The sequence below is a fragment of the Elephas maximus genome, chromosome 19 (genome assembly GCF_024166365.1).
Source record: "Elephas maximus indicus isolate mEleMax1 chromosome 19, mEleMax1 primary haplotype, whole genome shotgun sequence".
Taxonomy (NCBI): domain Eukaryota; kingdom Metazoa; phylum Chordata; class Mammalia; order Proboscidea; family Elephantidae; genus Elephas; species Elephas maximus.
This window is the reverse complement of record NC_064837.1, coordinates 30254496-30269692: the sequence shown is the minus strand read 5'-3', so window position 1 is coordinate 30269692 and position 15197 is coordinate 30254496. Positions and strand designations below refer to the sequence as shown.

Sequence of the window (15197 nt, the reverse complement as noted above, 5' to 3'; positions counted from 1 at the left end):
CTTTATCACCACTCCTATTTAATATTGTGCTGGAAGTCCTAGCGAGTGCAATAAGGCAAGAAAAAGAAATAAAGGGCATCCAAACTGGTAATGAAGAAGTTAAACTGTCCCTATTTGCGGATGATATACTATACACGGAAAACCCAAAAGACTGCATGAGAAAACTACTGGAACTGATGGAAAGGTTCAGTAGAGTAGCAGGATACAAGATAAACATACAAAAATCAGTTGGATTCCTATACACCAATAAAGAGAACAGTGAAAAGGAAATCACGAAAACAATACCATTTATAATAGCCCCTAAAAAAGATAAAATACTTAGGAATAAATCTAACCAGGGATGTAGAGGACCTATACAAAGAAAACTATAAAACGATACTGCAAGAAACTAAAAGAGATCTACATAAATGGAAGAACGTACCATGCTCATGGACAGGTAGACTCAACATTGTGAAAATGACAATTCTACCCAAAGCAATTTACAAACATAATGCAATCCCCATGCAAATACCAACAACACTCTTGAAAAGAGATGGAAAAACTTATCATTAACTTCATATGGAAAGGGAAGAAGCCTCGGATAAGTAAAAAACTACTGAAGAAGAAGAATAAAGTACGAGAGCTCACGCTACCTGACCTCAGAATCTACTATACAGCAATGGTAGTCCAAACAGCCTGGTACTAGTACAGCAACAGACACATTGACCAGTGGAACAGAACTGAGAACCCAGATGTAAATCCATCCACCCACGGTCACCTGATCTTCAACAAGGGCCCAAAGTCCATCAAATAGGGAAAAGACAGTCTTTTTAACAAACGGTGCTGGCAAAACTGGATGTCCATCTGCAAGATGTGAAACAGGACCCTTACCTCACACCATATACAAAAACTAATTCAAAATGGATCAAAGACCTAAATATAAAGCCAAAAACTATTTTTTCTTCATAGAAGAAAAAATTTCCAAAGTCGTATCAGGAAGATTTATAGAAAAGATATGTACGAACACAGAAGATAAATATATCACGAAGACCCAATAAACTAAAATTTTTTGATATGATGTCACCTTTTTGTTTTTAAGTTTAGTTTTAATTTTTCTTCATAGAAGAAAAAATAGATCAATGCTAGAGGCCCTAATACATGGCATTAACAGGATACAAACCACAACCAACAACAAACTCCAGAAGATAAGCTAGATAACTGGGATCTTCTAAAAATTAAAGCTACAGAATGGGAAAAAATTTTTGGCTATTACAAATCAGACAAAGATATAATCTCTAAAATCTACAAGAAAATCTAACACCTCTACAACAAAAAAACAAATAATCCAATTAAAATATGGGCAAAGGAAATGAACAGACACTTCACCAAAGAAGACACTCAAGCAGCCAACAGATACCTGAGGAAAGAGTCGAGATGACTAGTCCTTAGAGAAATGCAAATCAAAACAACAACGAGATACCATCTCGCCCCTGCATTACTAGAATGAATAAAAAAAACAGGAAATAACTGTTGGAGAGGCTGCAGGGAGATCAGAACTCTTAGGCACTGCTGGAGGGAATGCGAAATGATACAACCATTTTGGAAAACGATATGGCACTTCCTTGGAAAGCTAGAAATAGAAATACCATATGATCCGGCAATCCCACTCCTAGGAATATAAAAACCCAGTGCATCCTAGAGAAATTAAGAGTTGTCACAATAATAGACATATGCACACCCATGTTCACTGTAGCACTGTTCACAATAGCAAAAAGATAGAAACAACCTAGATGACCATAAACAGATGAATGGATAAACTGTGGTATGTACACACAATGGAGTATACGATAAAGAACAAGCATGAATCTGTGAAGCATCTTATAACGTGGATGAATCTGAAAGGAATTATGCTGAGTAAAAGAAGTCGATCACAAAAGGACAAATATTATATGAGGCCACTACTGTAAAAACTCATTAAAAGGTTTACACACAAAAACAATCTTTGATGGTTACAAGGGAGGGAGAGGTGGGGATGGAAAAACATTAAAAAGACGACAGATAAGTGGTAACTTTGGTGAAGGGTAAGACAGTACACAATACTGGGGAAGCCAGCACAACCTGTACAAGGCAAGGTCATGGACGTTCCATAGACACATCCAAACTCCCTGAGGGATCACATTGCTGGACTGAGGGCTGCGGGGATCACGGTCTCGGGGAACATCTAGCTCAATTGGTATAACACAGTTTACAAAGAAAATGTTCTACATTCTACTTTGGTGAGTAGTGACTGGGGTCTTAAAAGCCTGTAAGCGGCCATCAAAGATACTCCACTGTCTCACCCCTTTGGGAGCAAAGAATAATGAAGAAAATTAAAGATACAAGGGAAAGATTAGTCCAAAAGACTAACAGAGCACAACTGCCATGCCTTCCACCAGACTGAGTCCAGCACAACTAGATGGTGCCCGGCTACCACCACTGACTGCTCTGACAGGGATCACAATAGAGGGTTCCGGACAGAGTTGGAGAAAAATGTAGAACAAAATTCTAACTCAAAAAGAAAGACCAGACTTGTTGGCCTGACAGAGACTGGAGAAACCCTGAGAGTATGGTTCCGGGACACCCTTTCAGCTCAGTAATGAAGTCACTTCTGAGGTTCACCCTTCAGCCAAAGGCTGGACAGGCCCATAAAACAAAATGAACCTACAGGGGCACCACTAGCCCAGGGGCAAGGACTAGAAGGCAGGAGGGAACAGGAAAGCTGGTAATAGAGAACCCACGGTTGAGAAGGGAGAGTGTTGACATGTCGTGGGGTTAACCAATGTCATAAAACAATATGTGTATTAACTGTTTAATGAGAAACTAATTTGTTTTGTAAACCTTCATCTAAAGTACAGTTAAAAAAAATTTAAAAAGCTAAAATGAGAGGACGATGGTTTTCTTTCTCATCTGCCATCTCACCTCCCCTCTCCAATATTATGCTTTAGCTGCAACGGGAGACTGGCAGCATGTTGCAAACCCCTTAGAAAAGCCACCAACATACAGAGAGGAAAGAATGGGCAAATGAGGAAAGAGGAAGGAATGACCAAGCACCAAGGCCCATTTTCATTCAAACTCATAGAGCCTTGTACTAACCTTGAAAAGGAGAATATTAACTTCAAATAGGGAACTGGAACAAAGGCAGGACTCTGAACAGCTTAGGGGCTCCTTGCTCATGAGAAACGCTTCAGTGAAAAAGAGCCCTAAGGACTGATAGCTGTTGTTGTTTCTCCTCTCGGGTTACCTCTTTTATGTCCTATTAGAGTAATAAAATTAACTACAAAAGGGTCTGGGGCTTTTTACTGGTGATTAAAGAGAGTACGTCAGATAAAAGCTGACGTAAGGTTGGAAACAAAAAGGTTACCAACCAGGCTTTAATCAACTGCCATGCATTCTGGTTTAATTATAAACACAGGATTCTATACATAGCATTCCAATATTGAAAGTTGATACGAAAGAAGAAGCGGTGCTTCCGATCCTTAGTAGCGTGCGTATCCTCAGGAGCCGCTTCAAGTGCTTGATGCTTAGGGTGTTTAAGTAATAGGACTAACTCACAAAAGAACTAAGTAGATGAATCCATTCTAGTCTGTCTCTTAAATCTCTTAGCTTATAAGTGATCCAGCACTTACATCAAAACCTCCTGAAGGTTTTTAAAGACAAGTTTGCAAAGTAATGTACTAGAAACAAGGGAGATGTGGAAAAAGGCAGGCAAAGGAAAGATAAAATTTTCAAATATCTAATTTGATTTGCTAAGATGAAAACGGAATTTAGAGTTATTACTCACCAGCATTTAAATGACATTCCTTAATCTGAAATTGAAGTTCATTTTCATTGGGAATATCCTTCCATGTTGCAAGGAAGACCTGGCGCTCTGTATGAGGAAGCAGAAGGGAAGGAAGGATGTGCGCCACCTGTCAGTATTCTGATTTCTGATGCCTTGTGCCATGTCTCCTTTGAGGCGCTGGTTCCCTGCAATATAGCTAGCAGCAGCCTGGGATTGGAGCCAACACTTAACTATGCAGAGGCACTACACTTCAGGTCAATTAATCCCCCATCGCTGGTGCTGGGATAGTGGCAAGAGTTTAAGAAGTCAGACCATCTAAAGTTTTAGTTTTGGCTCCACTGTTTTCCTATTTGGGTAACTTTGTGTAATTTCTTAATATAGAGTCACATCTCTCCTGTCTACCCGAAAAGAGCCATTGTGAGAATCATATCGATTAAGTACCAATATAGTTTAATACATACCAATGTAAGTTTTTTTTTTTTTAATATAAGCTAGTTTTATTAGATGGTGGCTTTATAAGTAAGGAAAACAGCAATAACCACATGAGGAGTACTCATAGAAAAAAACTGTAAATTACTGAATTCTTATCTTGAAGCAGTAAGAACTTAACTCAGGGCTAATGGTTAAATTTATATGCATTATCTCATTAACTTATTTTAAAAACGATTGCTACTATGCAACCTTGGAAATGGAAACTCAGTGAAGTTAAACACCTTGCCCAAAGTCACAAAGCTAATACACGGCAGACCTAAGATTCAAATCTACAACTACCTGTCACCAGACCTCTTGCTCTATATTCTGGGGTGGATGGATTATTTAGGTAATAGGCCTTCTGATTTAGAGACCAACAGCAGAGAAAAAATAAATGTGATTCAGGGGAATAAAGAAATAGCAATTGTTAAGAGCTTTAGCATATCCTTACCCCATTTTGTTAATCTTAAAATAACTTGTACCTCTGGGGCTTGCTCTGCCTGACATTCAGAGGAAGGGCAAAAGTATATTTGGCAGAAGGACAGGAGGACATACTTACCCATTTTGCCATCTTCTACAAAAAGCACATTGAGTGGGATGAGGCAGCTGAAATAGAAGACATCAATATTGTTTTTCACAGCCACCTGCCAGGAAAGTAACAAGGGAAAATTAGGACATCATAGGAAGCCAGGTAGGAGGAAAAGCACAGTGATGTGTCTAGAAATACACCATTCTACTTCCTTCATCTTTAGACAGTGCAGGACTCCCAAAATCAAGGCAGAGCAGCCCATACACTATTGATGCAAAACACATCTTTACTTACTTCACTGTCACAGCACCGTGACAACCTGCAACTCCACCTCTCCAGGAGGGCCGTCTTTGAGGCCTAACTTCTGTATCTAGAATAATCTATTCAGTTATTTTCATTTCTGTGATTATTAATAGTAGCTGCTACCGTTTAAGTACTAACGTAACTAAATCTAATCCTTATTATAACTATCCCAACAAAGTAGTTTTCATTCCCCTCTCATTTTACAGATGAGGAAACTGAGGTCAAGAAAGACTAAGCGACATCCAGGGTCACACAGCTAGTACAAAGAAGAGCCAAGATTCAAGCTCAGATTTGTATGACCCTAAACCTTGCAATCATATAGTCTACTGTGCTGGGAATGACAACTTGAACAGGAATGGTGTTGCACTCATTGTCAAAAGGAACGTTTCAAGATCTATCCTGAAGTACAACACTGTCAGTGATAGGATATTATCCATACATCTACAAGACGACCAGTTAATACGACTATTATTCAAGTTTACACACCAACCACTAGGGCCAAAGATGAAGAAATAGAAGATTTTTATCAGCTGCTGCAGTCTGAAATTGATCAAACATGCTAATCAAGATGCATTGAAAAATACTGGCCATTGGAATGCAAAAGTTGGAAACAAAGAAGGATCAGTAATTGGAAAGTACGGCCTTGGTGACAGAAACAATGCCGGAGATCGAATGACAGAATTTCCCAAGACCAACGACTTCTTCATTGCAAAGACCTTCTTTCACCAACATGAACGGCGACTATACACATGGACCTCACCTGATGGAACAAACAGAAATCAAATTGACTATATCTGTGGAAAGAGACGATGGAAAAGCTCAATATCATCAGTCAGAACAAGGCCAGGGGCCGACTGTGTAGAACAGACCATCAATTGCTCATATGGAAGTTCAAGCTGAAACTGAAGAAAATCAGAGCAAGTCCACGAGAGCCAAAATATGACCTTGAGTATATCCCACCTGAATTTAGAGACCATCTCAAGAACAGATTTGACGCGTTGAACACTAGTGACCGAAGACCAGAAGAGCTGTGGAATGACATCAAGGACATCATCCATGAAGAAAGCAAGAGGTCACTAAAAAGACAGGAAAGAAAGAAAAGACCAAGATGGATGTCAGAGGAGACTCTGAAACTTGCTCTCGAACGTTGAGCAGCTAAAGCAAAAGGAAGAACTGATGAAGTAAAGGAACTGAACAGAAGATTTCAAAGGGCATCTCGAGAAGACAAAGTATTATAATATCATGTGCAAAGAGCTGGAGATGGAAAACCAAAAGGGAAGAACACACTCGGTGTTTCTCAAGCTGAAAGAACTGAAGAAAAAATTCAGGACCCGAGTTGCAATAGTGAAGGATTCTACAGGGAAAATATTAAACAATGCAGGAAGCATCAAAAGAAGATGGAAGGAATACAGAGAGTCATTATACCAAAAAGAATTAGTCGATGTTCAACCATTTCAAGAGGTGGCATATGATCAGGAACCAGTGGTACTGAAAGAAGAAGTCCAAGCTGCTCTGAAGGCATTGGCGAAAAACAAGGCTCCAGGAATTTATGGAGTATCAATTGAGATGTTTCAACAAACAGATGCAGTGCTGGAGGTGCTCACTTGTCTATGCCAAGAAATACGGAAGATAGCTTCCTGGACAACTGACTGGAAGAGATCCATATTTATGCCTATTCCCAAGAAAGGTGATCCAACCAAATATGGAAATTATAGAATAATATCATTAATATCACATGCAGGCAAAATTCTTCTGAAGATCATTCACGAACAGCTGCAGCAGTATATCAACAGGGAACTGCCAGAAATTCAGGCCAGTTTCAGAAGAGGACGTGGAACCAGGGATATCATTGCTGATGTCAGTTGAATCCTGGCTGAAAGCAGAGAATACCAGAAGGATGTTTACCTGTGTTTTATTGACTATTTAAAGGCATTCGACTGTGTGGATCATAACAAACTATGGATAACACTGCAAAGAATGGGAATTCCAGAACATTTAATTGCGGTCATGAGGAACCTTTACATAGATCAAGAGGCAGCTGTTTGGACAGAACATGGGGATACTGATTGGTTTAAAGTCAGGAAAGGTGTGTATCAGGGTTGTATTCTTTCACCATACCTATTCAATCTGTATGCTGAGCAAATAATCCAAGAAGATGGACTACATGAAGAAGAACGGGGCATCAAGATTGGAGGAAGACTCATTAACAACCTGCGTTATGCAGATGACACAACCTTCCTCGCTGAAAGTGAAGAGGACTTGAAGCACTTACTAATGAAGCTCAAAGACCACAGCCTTCAGTATGGATTGCACCTCAACATAAAGAAAACAAAAATCCTCACAACTGGACCAATGAGCAACATCATGATAAATGGAGAAAAGACTGAAGTTGTCAAGGATTTCATTTTACTTGGATCTACAATCAACAACCATGGAAGCCGCAGTCAAGAAGTCAAAAGACGCATTGCACTGGGTAAATCTGCTGCAAAGGACCTCTTTAAAGTGTTGAAGAGCAAAGATGTCACCTTGAAGACTATGGTTGCACCTGACCCAAGCCATGGTATTTTCAATTGCATCATATGCATGTGAAATGAATAAGGAAGACTGAAGAAGAACTGATGCCTTTAAATTGTGGTGTCGGTGAAGAATATTGAATATACCATGGACTGCCAAAAGAACGAACAAATCTGTCTTAGAAGAAGTACAGCCAGAATGCTCCTTAGAGGCAAGGATGGCGAGACTGCATCTTATATCCTTTGGACATGTTGTCAGGAGGGATCAGTCCCTGGAGAAGGACATCATGCTTGGCAGAGTACAGGGTCAGCGGAAAAGAGGAAGACCCTCAACGAGGTGGACTAACACAGTGGCTGCAACAATGAGCTCAAGCATAACATCGATTGTAAGGATTGCTCAGGACCAGGCAGTGTTTCATTCTGTCGCGCATAGGGTCACTAGGAGTCGAAGCTGACTCGACAGCACCTAACAACAACTACAACAACAAAAACCTTGCAATAGTTAAGAGCTCAGCTGCTAGCCAAGAGGTCGGCAGTTCGAATCCAGTAGCTCTGTGGAAACCCCTATGGGACAGTTCTACTGATGGCAGCAGGTTGGTTTAGGTTTTTTAAACCTTGTTTTTTTTCTATTCACAATAACTAGAGCTACACTGCCTCCTATCTTTTTTTAGATACTGGTTTTAAAGTTAGTTGCGTTATAAAATCTCATTTCCTAAGTCCTATTAAGGAAACGCTGGTGGTGTAGTGGTTAAGTGCTATGGGTGCTCACCAAAAAGGTTGGCAGTTCGAATCCACCAGGCGCTCCTTGCAAACTCTATGGGGCAGTTTACCCTGTCCTATAGGGTAGCTATGAGTCGCAACTGACTTGACGGCAATGGGTTTGTGATGGGCAACTCATTCTCATCTCAAAAAGGAGCCCCAGTGGCGCAATGGTTAAAGTGCTCAGCTGCTAACTGAAAGGTTGGCAGTTCGAACCCACCAGTTGCTCCGAGGGAGAGAAGACCTGGCAAGTAGGGTTGCAACAAGTCAGAATCAACTGGAAGGTACATAACAATATGATGGGGAAAAGCTGGTTGGGTCAAACAATGGTAAACACGATGGTTATAAGAAGGAAAAGCCTTTAGGCAAGTGAAGAAATGAGTTTTCTTCTCACAATACAAGCTTCTGATTTAGGTAGGCTGTGATTCTATGATGGTCTGCTCATTCAGAGGATGCGGTTTATATATTTTTTAAAAGCCACCGTAAGTACTTTACTCAGGGGCGACACGGATTGGTGTATATTCATGAACAGGCAGGTTCCGCTGCAGCAGATCGTAACAACCGTACACTGTAAGAAGAAAGAGGAGGAGGGGAATTGCCCTAAACCACCATTTCCCACTGGTTTCTGTCACTAGCGGCTTTCTTATCTATGCTCTTGGCACTGTAGGAAAATATTTCTCTGGGCAAGTCCTATGACCAGTAACCATGCCTATTTCTCTGACTTTTGCTTTAAAAAAATAAAGAACAAAAGAAGTGCTTGTTTAGTTCCACTATTCTCCTCTCTATCCTCCCCCTTTTTTGCAAATGTCCACACTTCAAGAGCACACCGTCTCTTCGTCAAGATTTTGGCTATGAGATCCAAATATCCTCATTCCGAAGGACATCCATCTTCCTGACTTTCAAGAGTATCGTTTTTCTTCTTCCATAACTGTGTTTGGCTCGGTCTACCTGACACAACCTTATCTCCAAGAAGAATCCATCCAATTACTTTCCTTGTAACGTGTGCTTTTAACCTGTCAGTTACCAAGGCTAGGTGTTTCTGACCCGTATTACATAGCCTGATGCCCAAAATGCTGAGATAGCAGGATTCTCAAAAAGTTTGAGTTTGGTGAATTTAAGCAGAGTAACCTCGGGAAGGAGGTTAGTTTATAAAGACATTCTTTAAGATGTATTAGAGAACCAATTTAGAACATTTATAGTAGTCGTGGGCTTCTGGGAAAGAGATTTTCTAATTCATCTAGTACTCAGCAATGAGAGAAGGAAACTCTTATTTTAAACAAGAAGATCATTTGGTGCCAGCCTTTCTTTGTAAAGGGCATTTAGAAGTAAAAAGTGGGGTGACAGGGCTGAGCTAGTGGTGGGTCATCGAAAGGTCATATATGAAATGCACATCAACCGAGTGATTATCATTGATCATATATCTTTGAATATAAAGCACTCGTATGTCACAATGCACCGTTCATTAAACGTTTATTAATGTTGACTATGTTCCAAGCATTGAAATATCGGGAAAGATACAGAAAACATAACCCTTGTTCTCTAAGGGACAGTATTAGTGGTCTTAAACAAAGGCTTATATCAGAATCACCTGGAGAGGTTCTTTGAAACAGATGCCAGGGCCCCACCCTGTATAAAGAATAGAAAAAAACAGAAACAAACAAAAAACCCCAAACCTGCCACTGAATTGATTCCGATTCATGGTAGCCCTACAGGACAGAGTAAAACTGCCCCACAGGGTTCCCAATGCTGTGATCTTTACGGAAGCAGGCCGCCACATTTTTCTTCCACGGAGCATCTGGTTGGTTTAAACTGCCAACCTTCTGGTTAGCAGCCGAGTGCTTAATCACTGTGCCACCAGGGCTTCTGTGTATAAATAACCACCACCTCTAAATCTGGGACCTGGCATGGGTATTATTTTGGAAGACTTTCCTAGGAAGATCAGCCAGATAAGCAATTAATTATATAAAAATGTTACACCTAAGAAGTCTGAATGGGCTTGCAAACATCTTGTTCTTCTAAAGGAATCATTTCAGTTAAGAGCTCTTTAACAACGGAAAAGACATGAAAAGGTCCTCTAGATGAGTGGTGCTAAATCAGTCTGCCTTGTAGACCCTTTTGACAAATAGACGAAAACCAAGGATCCTCTTCCTGTAAAATGTACATTCAACATTTCAACATACACTTTCAGGGGTTCCAGGACAACCTGAAGACTATCCCTGGAACTCTGCTCTAGAATAATTCTCTGCGAGTTGGAGCACCTAAATCAAAGGCGGCAGACAGTGGTTCAGAGCATGGACTCGGGAGCCAGAATTGTGTGACTCTGGGAAGTCACTCAGATGTTTTTCCTCAGCTGTAAAACAGACAACACACAACACCAGTACTGAATTCACGGGGTTGTTATGAACAGAATGAGTTAATATTAGCAAAGCACTTAGAACAGTGCCTGGCCCACAGTGAGTACCATCGCAAGTGTTTGTCAAACAAAGAAAAATCCTCTCTCCTTTTACCTTTCTACTCACAATAGTATGCTTCCAAGATTTTTCATAATTAAGGATGACCACATTAGACTTATCTGGAATCTTATACGTGCTCAAATGTAGTGCTTCTACTACGCTAAAAGGAGATCAGAAGAGATAAAAAGGCTTATTGGCAAACTGTTGTCTTAATGACTCTTGTTACTGTGCCCTTGGTAAAATATCTCTTTATAGGATCAACTGCACAGGTCACCCTTTGGGGAAAATTTTCATCCCTTTTACATGAGCTTTTAAAAATCTCTATTTTGCAGCTTTCAAACTTTGACTATTGGCTAGAGCTGCATTCATTTCAAGGATTAATGGCTCTTTTTGATATGGCCCCTGCTATTTCTCCAACCTATTTCCTTGACTTCAACCATATCAAAGTTACTTCTTGTTCCCCAACACTGAGCTCTATAACTCTACCTTTTTACATGTTGTTCTTTCTGCTTAATATATTATTCTCCTCAAGCATTGTCTGGAACATAGCTATACCTACTTAACCTCAAGATTTAGCTCAAGCTTCAGATTTCTCAGGGAAGCCTTAACTTCTCTCTATAGCATCCAGTGCATACTTCCATTACAGCACTGACCACATAAAACAATTGTTTGTAAGTTGACATCAAACTTACCAACAATATAATGAGCTCCCTGAGTGCTGGGGCTTTCTCTCATCTTCACTAGCATACTGCTTAGCTCAACAAACATTCGTTGCATGAAAATGAAGGGGAAGGTGATGTTGAACAAATGACATGAAACACTGGTTTCTCAAGCTTTTTTCTACCTCTTTTGGAGCCCCGGTGGCGCAATGGTTAAGAGTTCTGGCTGCTAACCAAAAGGTGGGCAGTTCAAATCTACCAGCTGCTCCTGGGAAACCCTATGGGGCAGTTCTACTCTGTCCTATAGGGTTGCTATGAATCAGAATCGACTTGACGGCAATGGGTTTGGTTCTGAGTTTTATATCACTCATATGAATAACATAGCTCAATCAGTAACATCTCTCATTAGGCACACTGATTCTTAATGAGGCAGGAATGGGGGATGGGCTAGTATGTGGGTTTTTCTGGTTTCAAATTACTGAGCTAAATAACATCTACAGTATAAGTTAAGGAAGAATAACAGAAGTAGTAGATCCCAACCCATAGAATACTAGATCTCCAAGGATATACCAATCACCGCTTAAGTGCTGAGGAAAAAAAAAAACCAAGGGAAAAACAAAGTATGAAGCCAATTCAATTCCAATCCTGATGTTGCTACTCTTAAATAGAACTGAATCAGCCTTAAAACATATGGTATTGAGTTCTCTAGAAAAGAGGAAAGGAAGAGGGACAGCCACTGTTTTCTTATTTTAAATTCACTGTACCATCAGGTACCGACCAGGAAGACATAATCCAGACAAGCTGAAGACCACTTTCCAATAGCTTTAACATCAATGCCTAGCTTACCTATGGGATATCAATTATCACATGTATATCCAACTGCCTACTTAGTATCTCCACTTGGATAATTAACAGATATCCCAAAATGAACGCATCCAGAACCAAACTTTTGAATTCCCTGCCTCATTCCCAACCAGAACCTCCCACTGTCTTCTCTCAGTAAATAGAATACTGCAAGCCTAAAGCTGGTCTCTCTGTTTCTGCTCTTCTCTTCCCCCACTACCTTGCCCCCAACTCCCCAGTCTATTCTCAGTACAGGGGTCAAGAGTGATCCTGAAGTGTACTCATAAATACTTCTCTGCCCAAACCTCCAATGACTTCCCATCTCACTCAGAATAAAAACCTCCCTGATCTTGTGTGTCACTACTCTCCCCCTTGCTTGCTCCATTCCAGCCACAGGAGCCTGCTGTTGTTCATACCAGGTATGTATGTTCCTAACCTCACGGCTTTTGTACTTGCTGCTTCTTCTGTCTAAAATGCTCTCCTCCAGAAATCTGCATGGTTCATTCCCTGCCTCCTTTAGGTCTTTGCTTTAATCAAATATTATCTTCTCAGTAGGTCTTCCGTGACCAACCTATCTATAAAGTTACGCCATCCGCCCACTCTCAATTCTAGTACTCCCTATCCCAATCCCTGTTTAACTTTTCTCCATTGCCTTCACTACCATCTGACATACTATTTATTTTACTTATTTCTTGACTTATTGCCTGTCCCCATGCCACACACCCCAAGTTTCAGGGGGGAAGGATTTTTTGTCTCTTGTTCCCCACTGTATGTATCTTCAGTTTCTAGAACAGTGATGGGCAAAGACTGCCAGTAAGTGGTCAATAAGAATGTTGTTGTTACGTGCCACTGAGTCGATTCCAACTTATAGTAACCCTATAGAACAGAGCAGAACTGCCCCATAGGGTTTCCAAGGCTGTAATCTTTAGGGAAGTAGACAGCCACATCTCTCTGCCATGGAGGGGCTGGGGGTTCGAACCACCAAACTTCCAGTTAGCAGCCAAGCTCTTAACCACTGCACCACCAGGGCTCCTTTCAGTAAGAATCAATGCAAATGTACTACTCAAAGTTCCTGACCCCATTTGGGTTTAGGTAAGGCTGGAACTTAGTCTAAAGGCTCCAAAGGGACAATATTTATCCAGTTTTTTTGAGGGTACTTCCCCTAATAGAAGAGGAAAGTAGGGGGATGCAGGTAGGGGGAAGGGCCAGGACTAGGGGTACAATCTGAAATGGTCCACCATAAGAATACAATTTCTTTGAGTTCCATGCTCTTCCAAAGTACATTTATATATGTTGTAATATGAAAATGTGTTTCTCCATTTACTTTTGAATAAAACTGATGCTCCAGGAAAATGTGCCATGTATACTCTGTAGTTTTAAGTATCTCCTAGCACAATGTTTCATAAAACTGTAGGTCATGTCCAACTGGTAGTTCTTAAAATTTAGTGGCTGAAACTGGCATTATAAAATAGAAAATATCACAGTGCATCTCACGAAGGGTAAATGTTTCCTGAGCCTGCTTCAGTTTTATGTATTACGTGTATGTGTATACAGTGTGCATGTAAAATATATTGCCTAATGTGAGTTGCGGGGGCGGGGGGCCACAATTCTCACACACCAAATTAAAAGCAAGCAGTGAGGAAATGGGTTCAGTGAGCTAAGCAGTGAGGAAGTGGGTTCAGTGAGCTAAGGAACAGAATGCGCACCTCATGTCTTCTCTGAAGATATACAAAGCAGATCACAGGTGGTACCAAAGGAGCAAATTACCTAATTCTCTGTTCAAGTCTGTCATGTGCAACATGTGGCCATAACAATATTAACTCACCTCTCAGGGACATCAAGAGGAAGAGCAAATAGAAATGATTACAAGGCACTTTGAAAATACAGAAGCAGGCTATAAATGCTTAATAATAATAATAATGATTTTTAAAAGTTACTTTCAGTGGCTGCTGGGGAAAGAGCAGCTTGTCAGCTTCAGACTGTAACCAGCAATTAGCTTCTTTCCACAGTATAAGAAGCCTGCTGCAGTAGCTGCAGCCTCTTTATGGTGCCACAGCTGGAGATGAGTAGGCTAAATTAATATTCTAACCTTGTTCCTGTGTACTCAAAAGTACTATAAAAAGGTATGAGATGAACTCAGTCTGAACTCTAGCAAGTCAGGCCCAATAGAACCGCTCACCACAGGTAACCAAAGGAGGCACTGCCATGAGAAATACCAAGTCAAGTGGTACACAGCTCACCTTTGAGATTCTATCATCTACTCTTCCATGACGTCACTTGTGACCTTTCCAAGTTTCTGAAGAATATTTTTTCTTTTATTCTTCCTCTCCATTTAGCTTTTGGAAAGATTATTTGCAGGCTGGTCCAAGCTAGGACCAGGCAGTGACGCCAACCATCTCTAGTTCTCTGAGGAATGATTCATATGTGTTTTAAGCACCATACAATGTAGTCAACAGATCCTAGGGGAATGGCTCTGAGTGACAGGTTTTTAATGGTATGGACTCCGATTATGTGAGATTTGTCATTTGTGACTCAAGCAGAACTGGCCCTTTCTGCTAGCTGCTGGAGTTTAATCTACCTATAGTTTTGCATTCCTAATCAATGCCAAAAATGTCTACTATCTTTGAAATCTAAATATAGTCTTCCATCTCAAATCATATTAACTGGTAAATTATCTGGGAATTCTCAGAGATATCCTGGCAAAACAGAAGGATCTATCTACAGTATTTGACAATGTCTGAGCACAGTTAAAAACATAGCAGGAATCATGAAACTCATCACAGAAAATGTCAATTTACTTTCCTTTTTATGCTAATTCAATTCTAACCTGAACAGCATCTTTAGTTCACCTTCAAGGTTAAGATTCAA

General features: G+C 40.4%; 1 protein-coding gene across 4 annotated transcripts in view; it reads right to left on the bottom strand.

The window, feature by feature from the left end:
* The window catches only part of AP2B1 (adaptor related protein complex 2 subunit beta 1), a 139150-nt gene that overhangs the window by 13402 nt on the left and 110551 nt on the right, over positions 1–15197 (bottom strand). For all 4 annotated transcript variants that reach the window (XM_049858689.1, XM_049858692.1, XM_049858691.1 and 1 more), the window contains 2 exons: positions 4830–4914; positions 3800–3886 (listed from right to left, as the gene is read on the bottom strand). In XM_049858689.1, the coding sequence (XP_049714646.1) occupies positions 3800–3886; positions 4830–4914 (172 nt within the window). The remainder of the gene's footprint in view (positions 1–3799; positions 3887–4829; positions 4915–15197) is intronic.